This window comes from Pundamilia nyererei, unplaced genomic scaffold (genome assembly GCF_000239375.1).
Source record: "Pundamilia nyererei isolate P.nyererei 1_Seehausen unplaced genomic scaffold, PunNye1.0 scaffold00233, whole genome shotgun sequence".
Lineage (NCBI taxonomy): Eukaryota > Metazoa > Chordata > Actinopteri > Cichliformes > Cichlidae > Pundamilia > Pundamilia nyererei.
In genome coordinates, this window is record NW_005187634.1 from 754,104 (window position 1) to 771,653 (window position 17,550).

Here is a 17,550-nt window from a genome sequence, read left to right on the forward strand (position 1 = left end):
AAGCCACTTTAAGATCATAAACACCAACTCAGGTGTAAAGCCATACATAACACATACAATACATTCACTTTGACACAGTAAAATCTATATTTGCATGCTGTGTGTGGTAAGGAATGTAAAAAAAAGAAGAGCCTGACAAGTAGACCCTCTCTGCTACCCTCAGTTCAACTATGAGTCACAGTTTTGAGGCTCCTAGTCAGACATACAAATACAGATGGAAATCAGATGGTTGGTAGAGATACTAAAAATGACCTTTTGGCTGGAAGAAGATATGGACGGGTTTTGTTAAGTGTTAAGTTACTAAACCACACTTGCTGCTATGGTGACATATGATGGCAATGAAGAAATGTTGTATCCTATATTTAATCCATTCTGCTGTCTTTCTTGAAAATAAAAATGGTAGATTTATAGTTTAGTCATTAAAACAGTATGATTATCAATGTTTGGACCAGTGTAAAAAAATCCTTACAATCCATGTGATCAAGGACTAAGGGTCAATCATGACTGGAATGACTGTCATACATTTTTTTGTACTACCACATAAATCGTAAAGCTCATTCTGCTGCTTGAGGTTTATTACCAATTCTGTGTGCATCTGTGAATTCCCAAAAGGCAAACTACGTGACTAATTGTCCTAATGTTTAGAGGCCGTCCTTGTTTGGCTTTAGAGCCATTGATATGGATTGTAAGGAGGTGGTGAGGAATGATCAAGCAGAGTTGAGCTGCACTGATGACCTCAGGAGCGGCTGCTAAGGTCATAGCTGAAATTATAACTTCTAGAATCAGCTGTTCATTTTTGCAAAGAGGGCAGCTTGATGGAGTGGTTTGCCCAAAGTCAGGACTTTCAGAGTCAGGTGAGGGTGAAGACACAGGTCACCCGTTGGTGGTTTTGATTGGGGAGGCATCTGTCAGCACAAAACAAAGAAGACGAGGATACAGAACAGCACAGCATCCGACGTCCAAAACAGACTGTATAGGGGTCTGTCTGTGGAGAGAAAATATTTACAGACTAAAAATCAAGAGATGAAGTAGAGAAGGCGGCAGTGTGAAATCGAAGAGGAGAGAGGTGGAGCCACAGACAGACGGGGGAAAAAGAAAAGAGAGACAGACACAGTGAAGGCTTATCTCTTGGCCTGCAGACAACAGTTCTTTTTCAGAGCCGCAGCTCTGAAAAAGGGTGGGGGTGTCTCTTTGGGGTGCATGAGCCAGAGGGTCAGCAGTTCATCCCATAATTCTATGATTGCAAGTCAGTTGCAGATGCTCAAAAAATAATAAGAATAAAAATAAACAGCTATCCATTTAACACATCATTCCAGCTTCTGACAACTAGAGGTTGTTAATCAAAGCATATTTGCCAGGTTCACAAAGGAGAAAGAAAAAAATCTCTTTACCCATCTGTGCGCTTGCTTGTTTGTAGACGTTACTTATATTTTAACTGATACTGGAATTCACAAGTCCTTTGCCCCCAAGAAGCATCGGATCCATCTGTCTTGCGTCACTAATGCTTTGCACAGTCATTTGTAACAACCATAAATAGCAGTGGTCTACATTTAGTCAATGACATCTGCTATGACCTAAATGGAGGAAATATTAAATGGGCTGCCAGTGGCTAAATTTATGATAGCGCACACACACTTTAAAGGGATCTGTGTTTTCTGTACGTTTAAATTACGAAGGACAATGCAAACACTAAAAAAAGCGTTTAAAGTCACAATGACTTTTACTGGAGATTATTTTTTCCTTTTAATATGTGATATTTATAAAATATTAGTGCACATAGTACATACAGCACTTAACATACAAATTTGTTCTGATGTATGTGCCCTCTCATTCTGTTTAAGATAAAGCCCCAACTTTGCTGAGCTGTCACTATGATGCTCTAAAATGTATTAAAGAAAGATAACTTGGTGCTAATTCTTAACTCTTTAATAACTTGTTACAAAGTGTTTTTTACTTTATTGTCAGTGAAGTTCAGGGAAAGGCATCTAACCATCAGGCCTCATATGTAAATAAAAGAGTAAGAGACATGTTAAAGATTGTAATTTTAAAACCTTTTCTTAATGCTCTGCTTTGAAACAAGCTGGAGACAGGATGACCTTTGAACATAACATAGCTGTGAATGTAAATCTCACACAAAGCTCTTTAACTCCACTAATTGATGCCTGGAGCAAAAAGATTTGTTTTTTTTTAAATTGCTACTTTGACGTAACCACATGAAGGCTTTGTGGCACTCCTGTACAAGTACACCTCTGAGAAATGTGCACTCTGTCAACATCCCTATCCTCCTTTGACCAGATGCAGCCCGTCCAGACACCTGGAGGAGGGCGACACCATTACCTCTCCTCAGCCTAATTGCAGGGACATAGCATTGGCAGTTGGGCAAGGATTCTGAAGCCAACTTCTGCAGGAGAAGTAGCAGGGGCTTGATGGGCTGAAATTCATTCTGACAGTCACTGCCTGATTGACAGATTGCTAAAGGTTGACTGCGGCCTCTATGCGCCACAGGTAGATGGGCCTTTGCCCCGCCACCATGGGGCTCCAGGGAGATTGGCTTTGGGATTGGGAAGCAGGGAACAGCTCAGGAAACATTTAGTGTTGGATTTGAATCTGGCTATAACTGTTGGTGGTCAGGCAATTAGATATACACAGTGCAAAACACAGCCTCATGCTGTTCTCAGCCCACTCCTGCCTGCCTGCCTAAGCCTATACATATGTATGAGTTTGTGCTCACAAAGTGGAAAGGAGTACCAAACCAGCCATAAACTATGGCTTTTCTCATTTCTGAGGCTGTCTTAATAGATAAGATAATCATGGTGGATGGATGACAGACAATGTAGAGGTGGTTACTATTACTGACACGGGTTAACAGTTTTTAATACATGTTTTTTGGCTTAATACTATTCATCGTACATTTCTTTCATACATATCATCTGACCTGTCATGCTGTTTGCTGCAAAAATTGCAATCTGAGTAATTACTTAAAATTGATTGCATCAGATTTTATGCACTTGAACACAAAAAAAAGGAAAAAAAACAAAAAAAGCCAACTTCAACTCAAAAAAAAAAAACCTTTTCCTTTTTTAAAAAAATCAGTGAGCCTAGTAGAGGCGGAGGATACACTATTGATCTCTAACTCTCGGACACGAGTGGATATCCTTGAGGAATAAACTTTGTTTCACAGCTAAACTAAGCTACATAGCCTATCAAAACACATCATCTGTATGTGGGGCTTCAAAATGCGTTCTACCACATCCCTGAACAAAATTACAATTAAATAAATAATATATGCAGGCATTGTGAACAGTTTATTTAAATAAGATATACAAAGGTTGCAAATTATTTGATTTTTTTTTTTTACTAACCTCTGATCCAAAAAGATCAATGTACTGGATTTTATTTTGCACTCTCAATATGCATGTAACTCACTTTGATAGACAAAGGGAAAAGCAGCAGATAATTTCAGTTTGATAATTTTAAAAAAGAAAAAGAGGAAAGACAAAAACAAACAAATGGAGGCTGCCTCGGGTATCATCTCATTGAGGGGCATCGAACCACTAAAAGCGAAAACAAGCTTCAAGGAAAGGACGGAAAAAGGAGCGCTGGCACTGCTAACAACATTGTCACACAGCCCACCCACCCACTTCTTACCCTCCTTTCACACCAGATTGTCAAAATAACTGTCAGAAGTGTTTCATTGCTCAGAACTGCTGGAGAAAATGTTGGCCTTTGCGAGTGGTGGTGTGTGCTCACAATATTGAGGGCAATAAAGAAAGAAATAATCTGACATAGCAGTTCAATTTAGCAACATCATTACTTTGATGAAAGGTGCACCACACCGCATCTAAGAAACTTCTTATAGTGACACTTCGTTTTAAAGCAGAAGAGAATTTTTCTCATGACAAACCTGCTATAAACTTTTGCGGCAGCCAGTGGCTGTATTTTCCATCTATTTTATACTTTATTGGATTTCCTGCCTTCATCTGCTATTGCTGTATTTAGTGTTGATGATTTCCATTGTGAGAGGAAAAATAGGCCATCGAATTCTCTTAATTCACCACATACACTCTGGCCCCTGTCATTTAATTGATAGATGGAAGCTCTTTCTTTTTTCACTTTCTCCCACTCCCCACATAGCTCTCCATTTATCGCCACTTTCATTACTCGGAGCAGAACGGTAAGTTTCTGAGATCAGTGCTGGATATCTGGAGGCTAATGAGTTGGGTGGACTGCAGTGATTGCATGAGGATATGCCTTTGCTATCTGGCAGTAGTGACATGTTCAGGGTGACAATAGAAAGATGAGTGACTAAAAGCTATGGCTGCTCTGACATTACATAGAATACTCTGATTTCTTTTTTCTCGCATTTATTCCATTTGTCCTATTTGCGTACTGTTAGGATTTTATCAATAGATACTCCTCACTGACATTCTTATTGGTACTAGTCTAGACATCTCACACTAAGCTTAAACTATTTGGGGTGGGGTTTTTCATGTCAGCCTGCTCTTGATTCAATAAGCCTAACAAGCCATTGCGTTTGTGTAAAACAGAGTAGCATTTTGAACCAGGTAACTATTTAAGCGCTATTGGGCGGGTGTTGTGAAAAAATGATTTTTACTGGCCTTTTACTCTCAAAGATTTTTGTAAAAGGAGTAGTTGTTAAGACGTGAAGAATATTATTGTTGACTTTTTCTGAATTGTCCCCATGATTCATCATCTCTTCGATGCCTGTGATGTGTCAGAGAGAGGAAAATGATACCTGCAGAAAATGTCATCAATTAGAACCTTTCCGCTGGAAAACAAATGTCTTCTTGAATATGTAACATTCTAACCCTAACAGATACCCGTTACTGTTGTCTAGGTGTTTATCAGCAATTTAGTGCAGCCAAGTCTGGTACTGGAACCAATTTAAAATTGGTTATATACAATACCTATCACTAAGTGCTGACTTATTAATGGTTGCAGTTGTAAACACAAGTTTACCAATCACAATCGTCTGCATACTGGAGGTCTTGAGATACATTTTCAGGTTTACTTACTAATCAGTGTATCTCAATAATGACATGCAGCTTGAGAGAGTACGTATTTATTAATGAGCCATCTCTGAGCAAAATCCCAGCAATACAACAGTAGGATATGCTGGTGTAAGTGTGGGCCTGAAGCACCCTGCCAACAGCACTGAGGCATGTCATTAGAAGCACCCAATCCAGTCCAGATACAGGACTGTTGCTCAAGTACTGGAATTATGACCACAGGCAAAAAACACAAACACTGGTCCTCCAGCAGGTGTGGGAACAATGCAGGTCTGGTCAGCTCTGTTCTCTTAAAGATGGTGAGGCCAGTTCCTTAAATTTTTCTGGTTAAATTTAGACCATTGTCCTCTGCTGCAGACAGAATACTAATAAGGCCAGTGCAAAGCCAAAGAGAGCTGCAAGAGACTCCGCTCCTGTATTCCTCCCTCTTTTTTACTGCATTAAAGCTTTCAGGCTTTCAGAACATCGTACAACTAAAGTAACCCGAACCATAAGTTTAACTGTAGCCCTGAGATATATTGACTCCTTCTCACACAATTATGAGCAGCTTTTGAAACACCTTAGGCATTTTAGCGACACATTAAAGTCACTTAATGGGATGCCGATTTTCACCACTGGACTATCCAAATAAAGTGTAGCCCATTAAATGAATATTTCATATGCATTTTGATGGGATCTATCAGACACTCTGCAAACATTACCTATTATTCATTGCTCCACTAGCATACTCTGATTTCCTTTCATTTTGCATTAGATGCAGTGAACACTTCTGAAGCCCAGCCATTTGTTTGACTATGTAAATAATTGAGCAGATACAGTATAGTCACATACATCATTGAAGAGTTGCAGATGGAAAAAAATCAGCATTTTGTTTTTCCCGATCAATCATATTTCTGGATTCAGAATTTTTTGTAATCTAACATTTACAGACACTGCTGATGTAGACAAACTTTTGACATAATAAAACTGTTGTGTTGTGATTAATGATAACCCTTTGTGCATATTAAAAGACTTGTCAATCAAACATAGCATGTTTTAATCGTTGATTTTTAATAACATAAAAGTAACACATGGATAATTCATTCTACTCTAAGTGCTTGGATGGGAACCCTCGCTAGTTATTCGTGCAGCCTGAAGCCCACAGGACTGTTCATTTCTGACCAAGGCCTCAGTTCAACACCAATAACAAGACTACTCCAACAACTACAGGAAAAGCTAGAGTAACATTAGTGCCTGACCGAACACACCAACCCCCCATCTTGTTCTCTCTTCCTTCCTTTTTTTTTTTTTTTGCTCTGGTAATGAGAGCAGATGCCAAATGAAACCACTAAGCTAAGCAGAGCAGTGCTGAAATAAGAAATAGCTGTAACCAGGACACACTGGGTGAATATTTAGAGCAATGTACATATTTTAGCATGCCCTTTCATGTGATTCCAGGTTAAAGTGGATCATGACTGTGCCTTCACTGATTTAACTCCAGGTTTGAGGGCAAGTGCAAGTATAAGTACAGTAGGACAGTGCCAAGTAAGCACTGTTGACACTATGTGTTATTCTTTTCAAAGATGGGACGTGGGTTATGAAAGGGCATGGTTTCTGCCTTCTGCAGTCTCTCTCATGCTCTGCTTTTCTTATTATCATGCTCTTTCAGTCCTTGAACTCCCTTGAGTCAACAGAGACACTCCATCTGGGGTCTGAAGTCAGGGAGCTGGTACAGTAGGATAGTGCCTACGTGTCAGCATGCTTGCTTCGGCCTTGGCTAGTGAAAGAAGGGTAAGGAAGGGTAGAATAAGGGCGAGACAAGAGAGCTGCAGACAGTGAAGGAGGGAAAATTCAGGGTGCTTCATCATCTTCAGCGACAACTGCACACAGAGGGAAGCAAAGTACATGTCCACTTACAATCTGCAACCTTATCCAGCAGCAGGCTGCCAGCTAGCGGTCACCTCGCAGACGTCTGGCCAAACCCATCTATTAACCCAGAACAGCTGGCCACTTCCCAGCTTGCAAGACTGTGCCTTTAATTGTGCTTGTGGTCTAAGGAGAGAAGAGTGGGTGGTCTGCAACGATTATATTCTTATTCCAATAATATACTGCCCAAGAGACTCAATCTGACAATCATCCACAGACCACACGTGGAATACCTCTCATTCCAAAAAAACAAAGAAAATATGAGACGAAAGTGTGTACTGTGAAATTTGATGTGTGCTTTACTGTTAACAACCTTAACTGCCTAACCTCCCACCCCATCCCTAATACCGCCGTCTCAACTGCTGAATCCTGCCGATGCTGCAAAATGAGCAGGCATCTACATAATACAACAAAACTAATTTCCTCATCTCCTGCTGTTCTTGAGTCCTGGGAAGATGAAAATATTCATTGCTGTTGTCCTGAACACAGCATAATCATCTAGGATTTACGCTTCTAGCTTGTATCAAATTAATTGTGCATGGAGTGAGGAGGGTCGAGAGAATATCTCATAGAAATGGATTTCACCACGTCATCACACAAATGTATAAAGTAGAACTATAGTCTTTGTTTTCTTGTCTTTGATCACAGCAGAGTGCACATGGTCGCTGCCTTTACTAAAACACGGAAAAGCAAAGCAAAGATATGATGCGGCATTGTATATGAGCTCGTTTCCAGGCTTGTCACCACAGAATAAATAGGGGTGGTATGTACAGTATTTACATTGAAACAGATAAAAAGGAAACACATGACGAGACCACTGCCTTAGGATTATCTAGTGGCTTTGAAGTCTTCTGCTGATGCAGTGGTTACTTTTGCCTGAACACTTAAACCCCTAGATGAAACTTAGCAGGAATTATTAATGGAGGGCTACTTGCCTTAAATGACAGAAACAGACTGAAAAATGTGCATGTTGGTTTGATGTTACAAACAAATTTGTATGATTCAGAATCTTTATTCGCAATTGCCAATTGTTTGTTTTTCTGGGATGAAGAAATCAAAGTCTGAAAAAATATAGTTTAAGAAATATTGCTTTTCCTGCCAGTTTGCTAATTTATTTTGGAGCATAGACAGTAGGTATTACTCCTCATAAGGCATTTCTACAGTGACTGCACTTATTTATGGCCAACTTCATGTCTGCACCTTAGTTAAAGCCAGTCTCTGCAGGGCTTTTAAAATCCAAATTCCAAAAGAAGTTGGGATGCTGTTAAAATGAAAATAAAAACAGAATGATTTTTAAATGTCATAAACCCATATTTATTTACAATACAAAAAGAAAACGTGAAAGGTTCAACAAGAACTCTTGGCATGAAAAAAATCTTATTTTGAATTTGATATAAGAAAAGCATTTTGGAGTCATCATCTAAAAAAAATCAAAATCCAGAGAAATCTCTGCACATAAAGGCCAAAAAACAATAAAACAGGCATGATTCTGTCATGGGAATCATTGCATAAGTTCGGGAACACTTGAAACACCAGATATCCCTGTTTGTGAACACAGTTCACCTGCATCCACAAATGCAGGTGAAAGCTCTATCATGAAAAGAACCCATACGCCAGCATCATCCAGAAACACTGCCATCCTCTCCGTGGGAAAGCTCAATTAAATTGAACTGAAGCAAAGTGGAAAACTGCTCTTTGGTCAGATGAGTTAAACTCAGAAATTCTTTTTGGAAAACATGGATAAGGTGGTGAAGGACCCTCTCACTCAGACAGAATCTCTCATGGTACAGGGGTGCATTAGTGTCTATAAAATTGGCAGCCTTCATATGAGAAAAAGCACCATCAATGCTGAAAGATGTATACAGCAATATATGCTCCCATCCAGGTGGCATCTTTTTCATGGAAGGTTTCCCATATTTCAGTGAAATAATGCTAAATCACACAACCCATGGCTTCTGCATTAGAAGAGTCCAGGAGCTGAATTGACCTCCCTGCAGTCCAGACCTTTTACCAATTTAATCAATTTGGAGCAACAAAAAGAAAATAAAAGAAAATACAAAGAAGACTGTTGAGCAGTTAGAATCCTACATCAGAATGGGACAACTTTCCTTCTTGAAAAGTCCAACAACTGTTCTCTTTAGTTCCTAGACAATTACAGACTGTTGTTAAAACAAGGAGGGATGCTACACAGTGGTAAGCATGCCAATGTCCCAAGTTTTCTGAGATGTTTTGCTGTCATCAAATTTTAAATGGCCTTATTTTTTTCTTAAAATTGCACGTTTTCTTATTGTCAACATTTGATTTGTTTTCTATATTTTACCATAAATAAAATATGGGTTTATAAGATTTGCAAATCATTGCATTCAGTTTTTATTTAAATTTCTGCTCCCAAACTTTTTGCGAACTGTGGCTGTGCAATAGTGAACCTGATACTGAACAGTGACTTCACACAGATTATAAGGAAAATATCTCACTACTATAAAATGATAGAAGCTTTTTGACTAGAATTGCATGGCGCGAACAGTTTTCTATGTGCCATCATAATCTGCAGATCTGGTCATTTCTCAGCCATATAATAAAGTGTGCGGTTCCACTTAAGGTGCTTCTTCTATCTAGTATATGAAAAATGTGCAACTGAAAATGTCAATTTTACCACCACTTATTAATTTGCATTGATTATATCCGACAAGTGATGTTCACTGCAGATTTTAGGATTTGCAGCCTAAGGCAGCAGAAGCTTTACATTGGTGTCAACCACTCAAGTCCTCCAAACTGACTAACGAAATTACTGCCCTTCAGAACAACAACTATTTCCTGATCTGACACCCGTATTAACAAGATGACATTATTTGTCATCGCTGTTGTCAATCTCCATTTGGAAAACAAATACATATTACGATCTACCAAGATGATAGTTACATTTTGGCTAGGTTTAGTTTGATTTAAAATGAATACTTCATTAAGGTTAGACCTACGTTATCATTTTTATTACAGAGTAATGAGAGAATTGTGGTTTTTACTGATTTTAAAGGGAAAAAAAGAGGCACTCTCTTGTATTAAGGTTTAAAACGCTCATGAGAACCGTTAATGCATTATAAACTTTATTTATTAAGATAATCTACTATATCATGCTCAGATTAGGACATATTATTACATTCATTTCGGAAAAGAAATGCTCAAACAAAGAAAAGGCAGTGTCAGTGGAGTGGCCCAAACTGAAGAAGGAACAAGTCATAATGAAGGGATAGATAGTGTGGAAATAAAAGATTGGAAAAAGAAGATTGTGCCACATTCATAAGCCCAGAAAAAGGGAGGGGTTGACAGTAAACCCTGTAAATCCATTTGGTTTTTCAGACATGGATGGAGAACAGAACTGACAATAGCTTGAGGGGCTAGTGCTCCATGGAGTGAATACCAGAGCGGAGGAGAGCAAAAATAAATAAAGAATGTGTCACCTAGTGGGAGGAGGCACCAAGGCAAGATCTGTCAGAACTCTGCTGCTGTCTGCAGATTAGATCTGGGGCTATTTAAAGAGGGAGAGCACGCCAGAGCCCCCAACACCAATGTCCACACTGCACCTACCACCAGTATAACATTACTGGCAGCCATCACCTTTTGAGAAAAAATACGATTCATAAGCGATGACTACAAAGGGCCAAGGGATGGGGACATTTTTTTCTGTCGTGACTGACCTGATCACATCACGTGTTCTCTGAGTCCGTGCAGATAAATCCAAGGTCACGTAAGAGGGGAATTTGCATGATGATGTCATAGATGCAGTCAGGGCTGCCATGTGCATTTTTTTTGGGTTATATCTGGTCTATTAAAAAAAACATCTCAATAACCCTGAGGTCAGATTGACTTGCTGCCATTCAAATAATCACCATTTCCCATCAGGATCAAAGTAACATGAGCCAGTCTGGCAGTCAGTCTGACTTGGCGTGCACTGTACATATATATCCGTTGTGCCTTTATGACAGTGTTTGTTTATTTTATAGGGGGAAAAAAGAGCTAGTGATTGATGCATGTGTTTGTGTGAGTGTATGAGTATCTGCCAGAAGATATGAGTTTAGCTATGAGTATGAGAATGCGTGTGTATATACTGTAGTTTTGTTTTTGTTTTGTTTTGTTTTTTTTGTTTTGTTTTTTTTTTGGGGGGGGGGGGTGTTGTGTGTGTGTGTGTTCTGTGAGTGCATGCTGTTTGTGTGTTTTCTGTCCTCCCACAGTAGATTGATTAGATAGAATGCTGCTGGCGAGGCCCTGCTGTGTGTTTGGTCACATCACTCTGACTCTGTGATGTTTCTCTCCTCAAATAAAGCAACATTAGCCCAGTCATGTTTGCCTCCCAAACATGAGCCAAGGATGATGAAGCTATGTGCACTACCAAACTGCAAGGCCTCATTTACCCTGTGATACCTTCTCCCTTTCCTGCTCCCTCTCATTCTTGCACTGCTGTCTCTTCCTCCAGGCTGCAGCAGACTGACTCTGTGCTACAGACTGAGTCATTCTCAGCCAGCCAGTTATCTCTCCATCCAGCCCTCAGATTTCACCACTCCTTTTGTTGTCATCAATCAAAGCTCGGCTGCAAGAAAGAGAGCGAGAAACCCATGAAAGGTGTCAAAACAGTGGCCAACTACGGACTTGCACTTGTAGGTTGGCGCCGCATTTATGCATGAACACAAAATCCATGGATTATTAATGAAGCCCCTTTTCAAATGTTTCCAGGAACCTTGTAGAACGGTGTGTGTGAAAAGCGAGGAGAATGTATCAGAAGGTGCTTTGGCGAACACCGATTGTTGTATCATGCAGAGTTGCAAACAGTAGATTTGGAGGATGGGATTTGCTGGCAAGCAAAGCATATAGGAGAGGGGGTCATGGACAAGTGCAGGTGAAGACAACGAAGCGACAAAATCTCAGTCAGAACGATCCTCAAAAATGTTTTCCACAGATGGCTCAACAAGGCCCTCATATCATACCTCTACCAACTAATTACATGCTGCGCCTGACTTCGCACTCTCTCTTCCCTTGCCAAAGCCAAGTTTATTGAAAAGATGAATATGCTTTACGTAGAACAATACATCTCCATTCTTCACTCTTTCCAATTTGTGTCAACACAACAGTACAATGGGCCCAGTGTTTATGGACTAGAAATTCAACGCATGAAACGGAGATGAAGTGAGAGGAGAAAAGAATGGGAAATTGCCTCTCCTGTCGTTCACCTTCACTGTACATTGGTTATTTGTCTGCTGTAATTGCCCCTTTTAATGTCCCTGGAGAATGCAGGTAAAGGGAACCCCACTGCACTGTGTGTTTGTGTTGGTTTTATTAATACCACAGCAAAACCAGGGGCAGTATGAACGACTGACATAGCTACTGTGACATCACAAGTTGCTTTAAGCTTTAAGATGAGGTCACCATCTTGGTTGCAAAAAACTGCATGTGATAAGGTGAGGTGGGTTTGACTGTGAAACAATTGTGGTTGGCCAGTTGGTAGCCAATGGACAAGTTGAACAATACCGCTGTTAAGTCTCCATTTTCAAACATTATTAAAGATTTACAAAAACATATTTATTTTTTTATTCAATGAGGCTCAAAATGAGTGACTAAGACCAAGAACTCAGCAGGAGAGTTTACAGAGGTCAATACAGACAGCATTTTCCCCCTCAGACTTCAGAAGATATTTGGGTTGGGTAGCCGTGGATTTCTTGCCCCTAAACTGTCTACTATGCCGTATTTGAGCTTGACAGTCCACAAAGGGCACGAGGGCAGACTTCTGGCTTAGTATAAAACAAATGAGTCATGCATATATTAATTTTAAATGTATTCTTTAAATTATTTATTTATTTAAATATGCAATAAAATACTGTCCTAGTTAAATATTTTCTTTCCTCTCACTTTTGTGAGATGTGTTTACCAGGCTCCTTTTGCCCAAAGGGGTTGTGTGACCGAGGTAACGCTTCTCCAAACACCATCGTGTTTCCCTGCCAACTCGGCAACATATAATTATCAAGAGACACACACACAGAAAGAGATAGACACATTAAATCACAAATCAAGAGAATTGTTAAGCAGAAAATAGGCTGTGATATTTCTCCAAGGGGGATATATATGTATTCTTGCCTCATTTCAGGCATGTAATCAATATGTTTTTGGGCTTATGGGTAGTATTTCAATATGTAATTAAAGGAACTGATCCATGCACATTGACTAATTGTTCTCTTGACGAGATGCTTGATGAAATCTATCCAAAACTGAGAGAGAGAGAAAGAAAGAAAGAGGCTTTTACTTAATGGGGAACAATGACAAAACATCTGGATTTTGATGACTAATTCATAGGCTGTATTTTACATTGGAAGTTGTTTAAAGTTCAGTATTGCTCTCAGATGATAAAACCTTGGATTAGGAAAAAAATAAAGGGGAGGATATGTGAAATGTGCAGATAAAAACATGATAAAGAGTGCATGGAGGCAGAGAGAACATCTATTAGTCAGGATGAATTTTGCAGTTTTTATTTGCTTAAGTTTAATTATATTTAACATTTCAGCATTCCAATCAAAGTAGTACATTGCTGTGAGTGTCCTTAAAGCATTCAAAACGTAGTCACTGTGGACCATATCAAAATACTGCAAATGTCTAACAAGCTTGCAAGTGCACGTCTGTTTCGCTCTCAGTATTCTGTGCTCGTTTGGGGATGCACGTTCAATAACATAATACCAATAATCAGAATGTAACCTACAACGCTTACAGAAACACTAATTGCTTTATTGATAATTCTGATACTTCAATGATGGTTGACAGCTGACTTCCAAAATCATCGCAAATTCTGCTAAAGAAAATCCAGAATACACAAACATTATATCATACACGGTACCTTCAGTTTAGGCGTTTCTGTCGTTTTCACAGTTTGTCTCGCGACTTAGAGCCAAGCTAAATATAGGAGAAGAGTTCAGATAATGACAAAGAAGGTCACTGCTGGACTTGCTATCTCTGCGAAGTCTGGCAAGAAGCCGGCTGCTTGTTCATTTCCATTGTTAGCGACAGCAGACTGTTAAGAAGATGTTATCCACACATTAAGGGGGAGATGTGTTGACATCTGTCACCCTGATGATTGATTGCCTGAAGGAATATCTACAGTTTGCTAGATTTTAGTTGCTGTTTTACAAGATGCATTCTTTGGGTGGGTGGACAGGAGAGTTCCTATAAATAGGAAACCCGGTGGTGGCAAGGGAGTGATGGAGGCAGGTATATGTGGCAGCCAGATGGTGCCTTGTGGGAAATGTCTCCCAGTGATTTTGTTTGCAAATAGGTCTCTGTAAAGTCACCAGCTCTTTTCCTCCAACTTGCCTGCTGTTATAGGCAGAGCTTTAGGAACTGCCATATCTGATAAAGGTGCTGCCAACTCAAAGATGTCCTGCCGCTTGCCAAAGAGAGAGTGAAAGTGACGCACTGTGACAGGTTTTGTCACTCTCTGAGGCGACCGCCCTACAGATTGTCACAGATAGAAATGGCAGAACCCTGGAAGCAATGACAAATTGTTTTGAGAGAAAGAGGTAGGAGAGCAAGCCACGCCAATATCTGTGGCCTACTTCATAACCACGGTGGGGAAGGAGGGGCGCTATCATCGTTCAGTCAAAGCATGTGTAAGTGCATGGTCTTAGCTTGTTTGATTTCCAGCATAATGATGCTGCTGTTACACACCTGCAAGAGAAACACTGGGCTCTACCTTTGATGGTAAAAGTATTAAATGGATGTTCACAAGAACAATTCTATTATACAAAAAAAATTATTGTCAAAACTCTCTCTAGGTCATCAAGAGAGCAATCATTGATTTGTTCCACTGGGCATTGTGAACACAGTAACAGAAGCCAGGGTGATTTCACAGAGATATGGGCACATTTTCTGGTTCATAAGTGCTAGCACCTCAACAAGTAAAACTCATTTGGGTGTAAGAGCTCAAACAAACATTTTACGAGTACACAAATTTAATCTGCAGTGTCTTTCTTAATAGAGCAGGCACATGTTGTTATATCTTGAAGCCTTCAGTGCAGAGGGTTCTCTGCTTCAATCTGTGCTTCAGGGGAAACTAGCACAATTATTAAAGAGACATTTCTTTTGAAAGATCACGTATTTACTGTGGAAATGTATTTGTACTAAATGAGATGTGTCTTTTTTAGATGTGTGTTTTTGGAACTATTTTAAAGTTGAGGATTATGTCAATAACACCTTTAGATAATATATATCACTGTAAATAGGATAGCATAGCGGTTATTGTGGGAAGGTAAGATACCACGCTTATTTTAAACACCTCACTCCTCCAGACAGTGAGTCACAGTTAAAGGGCTGCGGATGAAAATGCTTTGTTGATAAGAGGTCAGAAGAGACTTTCTTTCCCCAGGTAAACAGTGTAGCCCCCCAAAAAGAGTTGATCTAGTTAAAAATGTGGTCATAAGATAATTTGATTTATTATGATAGAGATTAGCAGGTTAGCGTTTGTCATTCTGGCAAAGATTGTCATTGTCCATATTGTATGAGTTTGCTTTCAAACAGCTGCAAAGTTTTCAGGAGCTACAAATTATTCATCCTTGGCTGGCATAGCAGTTGCACCTGAACATGGTCACACTCTTTTAGTAGGACAATGTACTATCTGACTAAGCATGTATCATTTCAAGGAAACTCCAGGTAAGCTTGAAGGAGGATGAATGAAAATGCTTCTCCACAGAAATGTGTTTCTGCCCACTAATGCACACCGCATCATCCTCTGTGGTATGGTTCTGAGTAATAATGCTGCCACAAACACTGGATAGCCAATCTTCACTAAAGGCCAAAGAAGATGGAGCAGAAGTGAAACAGCAATTGAATATTCCTGAGGTCCATCATTGCTTCCATAAAGGCTCAGAGAGAAGGTTAAAATAAAAATAAATTGCATTAGTTTTTTGGGGGTTTTTTCTCCTCTGTGCCTCAGTGTTTTCACAAAGGCCTGTAGATCTAGCTATATTTGTTGGGTAATGATATATGTGTTCACACTATAAAAGAAAATGGGAGCACACCCCCATTAAGATAAGCGCTGCAGGCCAAGGAAACCTAGAAATGCCACTGGCATATTGATTGCATGCCCTGTATTAATAGTAGGGTTAGCTGCTGCTCTCTCAGCCCCGAACGGTTCAGCCATTGTCAGACAACATTTAGCTGCAATGGAAACTAAGCTTATATTAAAACAAAATGAAACGTAGAACAAGTGAACTAAAAGTCACAGTGAACTGAAACATGCAGCAAGTAGTCTGTTGATTTATCGTACTTTAGCCCAATGTTTGTTCAAGACTTCATATTTTAGATTACTGAGACTGTCATCATGGCAGATGCATTATGTAAAAATATATAGATAGTGTTACTGGTCATTTATTTATGAATGTTTGACATTTATAATCAATCGGACAGAAAAACATTACCATTTTTACTTTATTGACACTGATTATCAGCAATGGGCTTGTTTTAAACTTCCATGCAAACATACAATAGAAAATGTTCTGTGGCCATACAATGACAAGCTGTTAAAAATCACTTAAATCACAAACAAAGATTATTAACAGACACTGACCCTAACAAATCACTTATTTATCTAGTATGAGGCAACTAATTTTGCACCAATAACTTAGCAACAAAGAGGTGGAGGAACATAATCTCCTGCGCTCAGTGCATGTTAGTAGACCTTTCTACTTGGTAGAGGTAATAAGGCGTCCTTTTTATGTTGTTTTGATGTTGCTGCTTGATTTTATTTACTGTTTTAGACAGGATTGAAAAAAGGAAGAGAACATCTATGCACTGTCAGACACCACTGTTTCTCAGCTTCTTTTACTTTCTCAGTACTTAGTGTGTAATATATATTGTAGGGGTACAAATGTTGCTTGTAATGAATTTGGAATAGTTCAGAAAGCATTTCATGATATGAAAATGGTATTTCTGTGCAGTTTTCAGTAGGTTTGTCCAAAGTATTAATACATTCTTCAAAATATATACTATCACAATGAACTGTCAATGCACATACTGCAGACTAGACTCCACCAAATGCTTCCGCTAGTTGCACTCCGTATGACAGGAAGAGCAAACAGTGGATCGAAATCATTACTAAATGGTGGTAAAGCAGGGCTGTAAGCAGCTGGTTAAAAAGCCCGGCTTTTCCCAGACTTTTCTCAGAGTTACATCATTACAAGCAGAAAATACTTTTATAATTTTATGAGGTTCCTGAAGAGTTACAGGCTTAAGTTACCTTCAGTTTTGTTATGTTAAAGTTTTAAGCAGTTATTTTATACTTTCTGGGAAAAACACTACCCCATCTACGTTTGTGCTTAAATTTGACTTGTGCTGTATTGCTACTATTGCGCTACAATGCTGCTGCTCCCGGCACCTTATTTCAAGAGATTGACACTTAAAATTAGGTAGTATGTTAATGGCCGTAGCTTATTGGAAAAGAAGGATGGAAATGTCCTCAATTTGCATACATTTATAAATGCTGCTGCCTGCAAGTTGTAATCACCTGTACTTGAAATATTGTGATATGATAAAGGCTTTATAGACCACCCATTGTCTTGGCAGAAGATGAGACATTTTGCAATAAAGT

The 17,550-nt window shown here is 39.3% G+C and overlaps 1 protein-coding gene across 5 annotated transcripts in view; it reads left to right on the forward strand.

Annotated features, from left to right (window-relative positions):
- insyn1 (inhibitory synaptic factor 1) overlaps positions 1-17,550 on the forward strand; it is a 42,848-nt gene that overhangs the window by 15,710 nt on the left and 9,588 nt on the right. Inside the window, exon 1 of one of the 5 annotated variants that reach the window (XM_005748904.1) lies at positions 11,459-11,584. The exons of the other annotated variants lie outside the window; for them this stretch is intronic. Within the exon in view, the coding sequence (XP_005748961.1) occupies positions 11,543-11,584 (42 nt within the window). The 5' untranslated portion in view covers positions 11,459-11,542. Of the gene's footprint in view, positions 1-11,458; positions 11,585-17,550 lie in introns of those variants that run through there. 5 annotated transcript variants of the gene reach the window in all.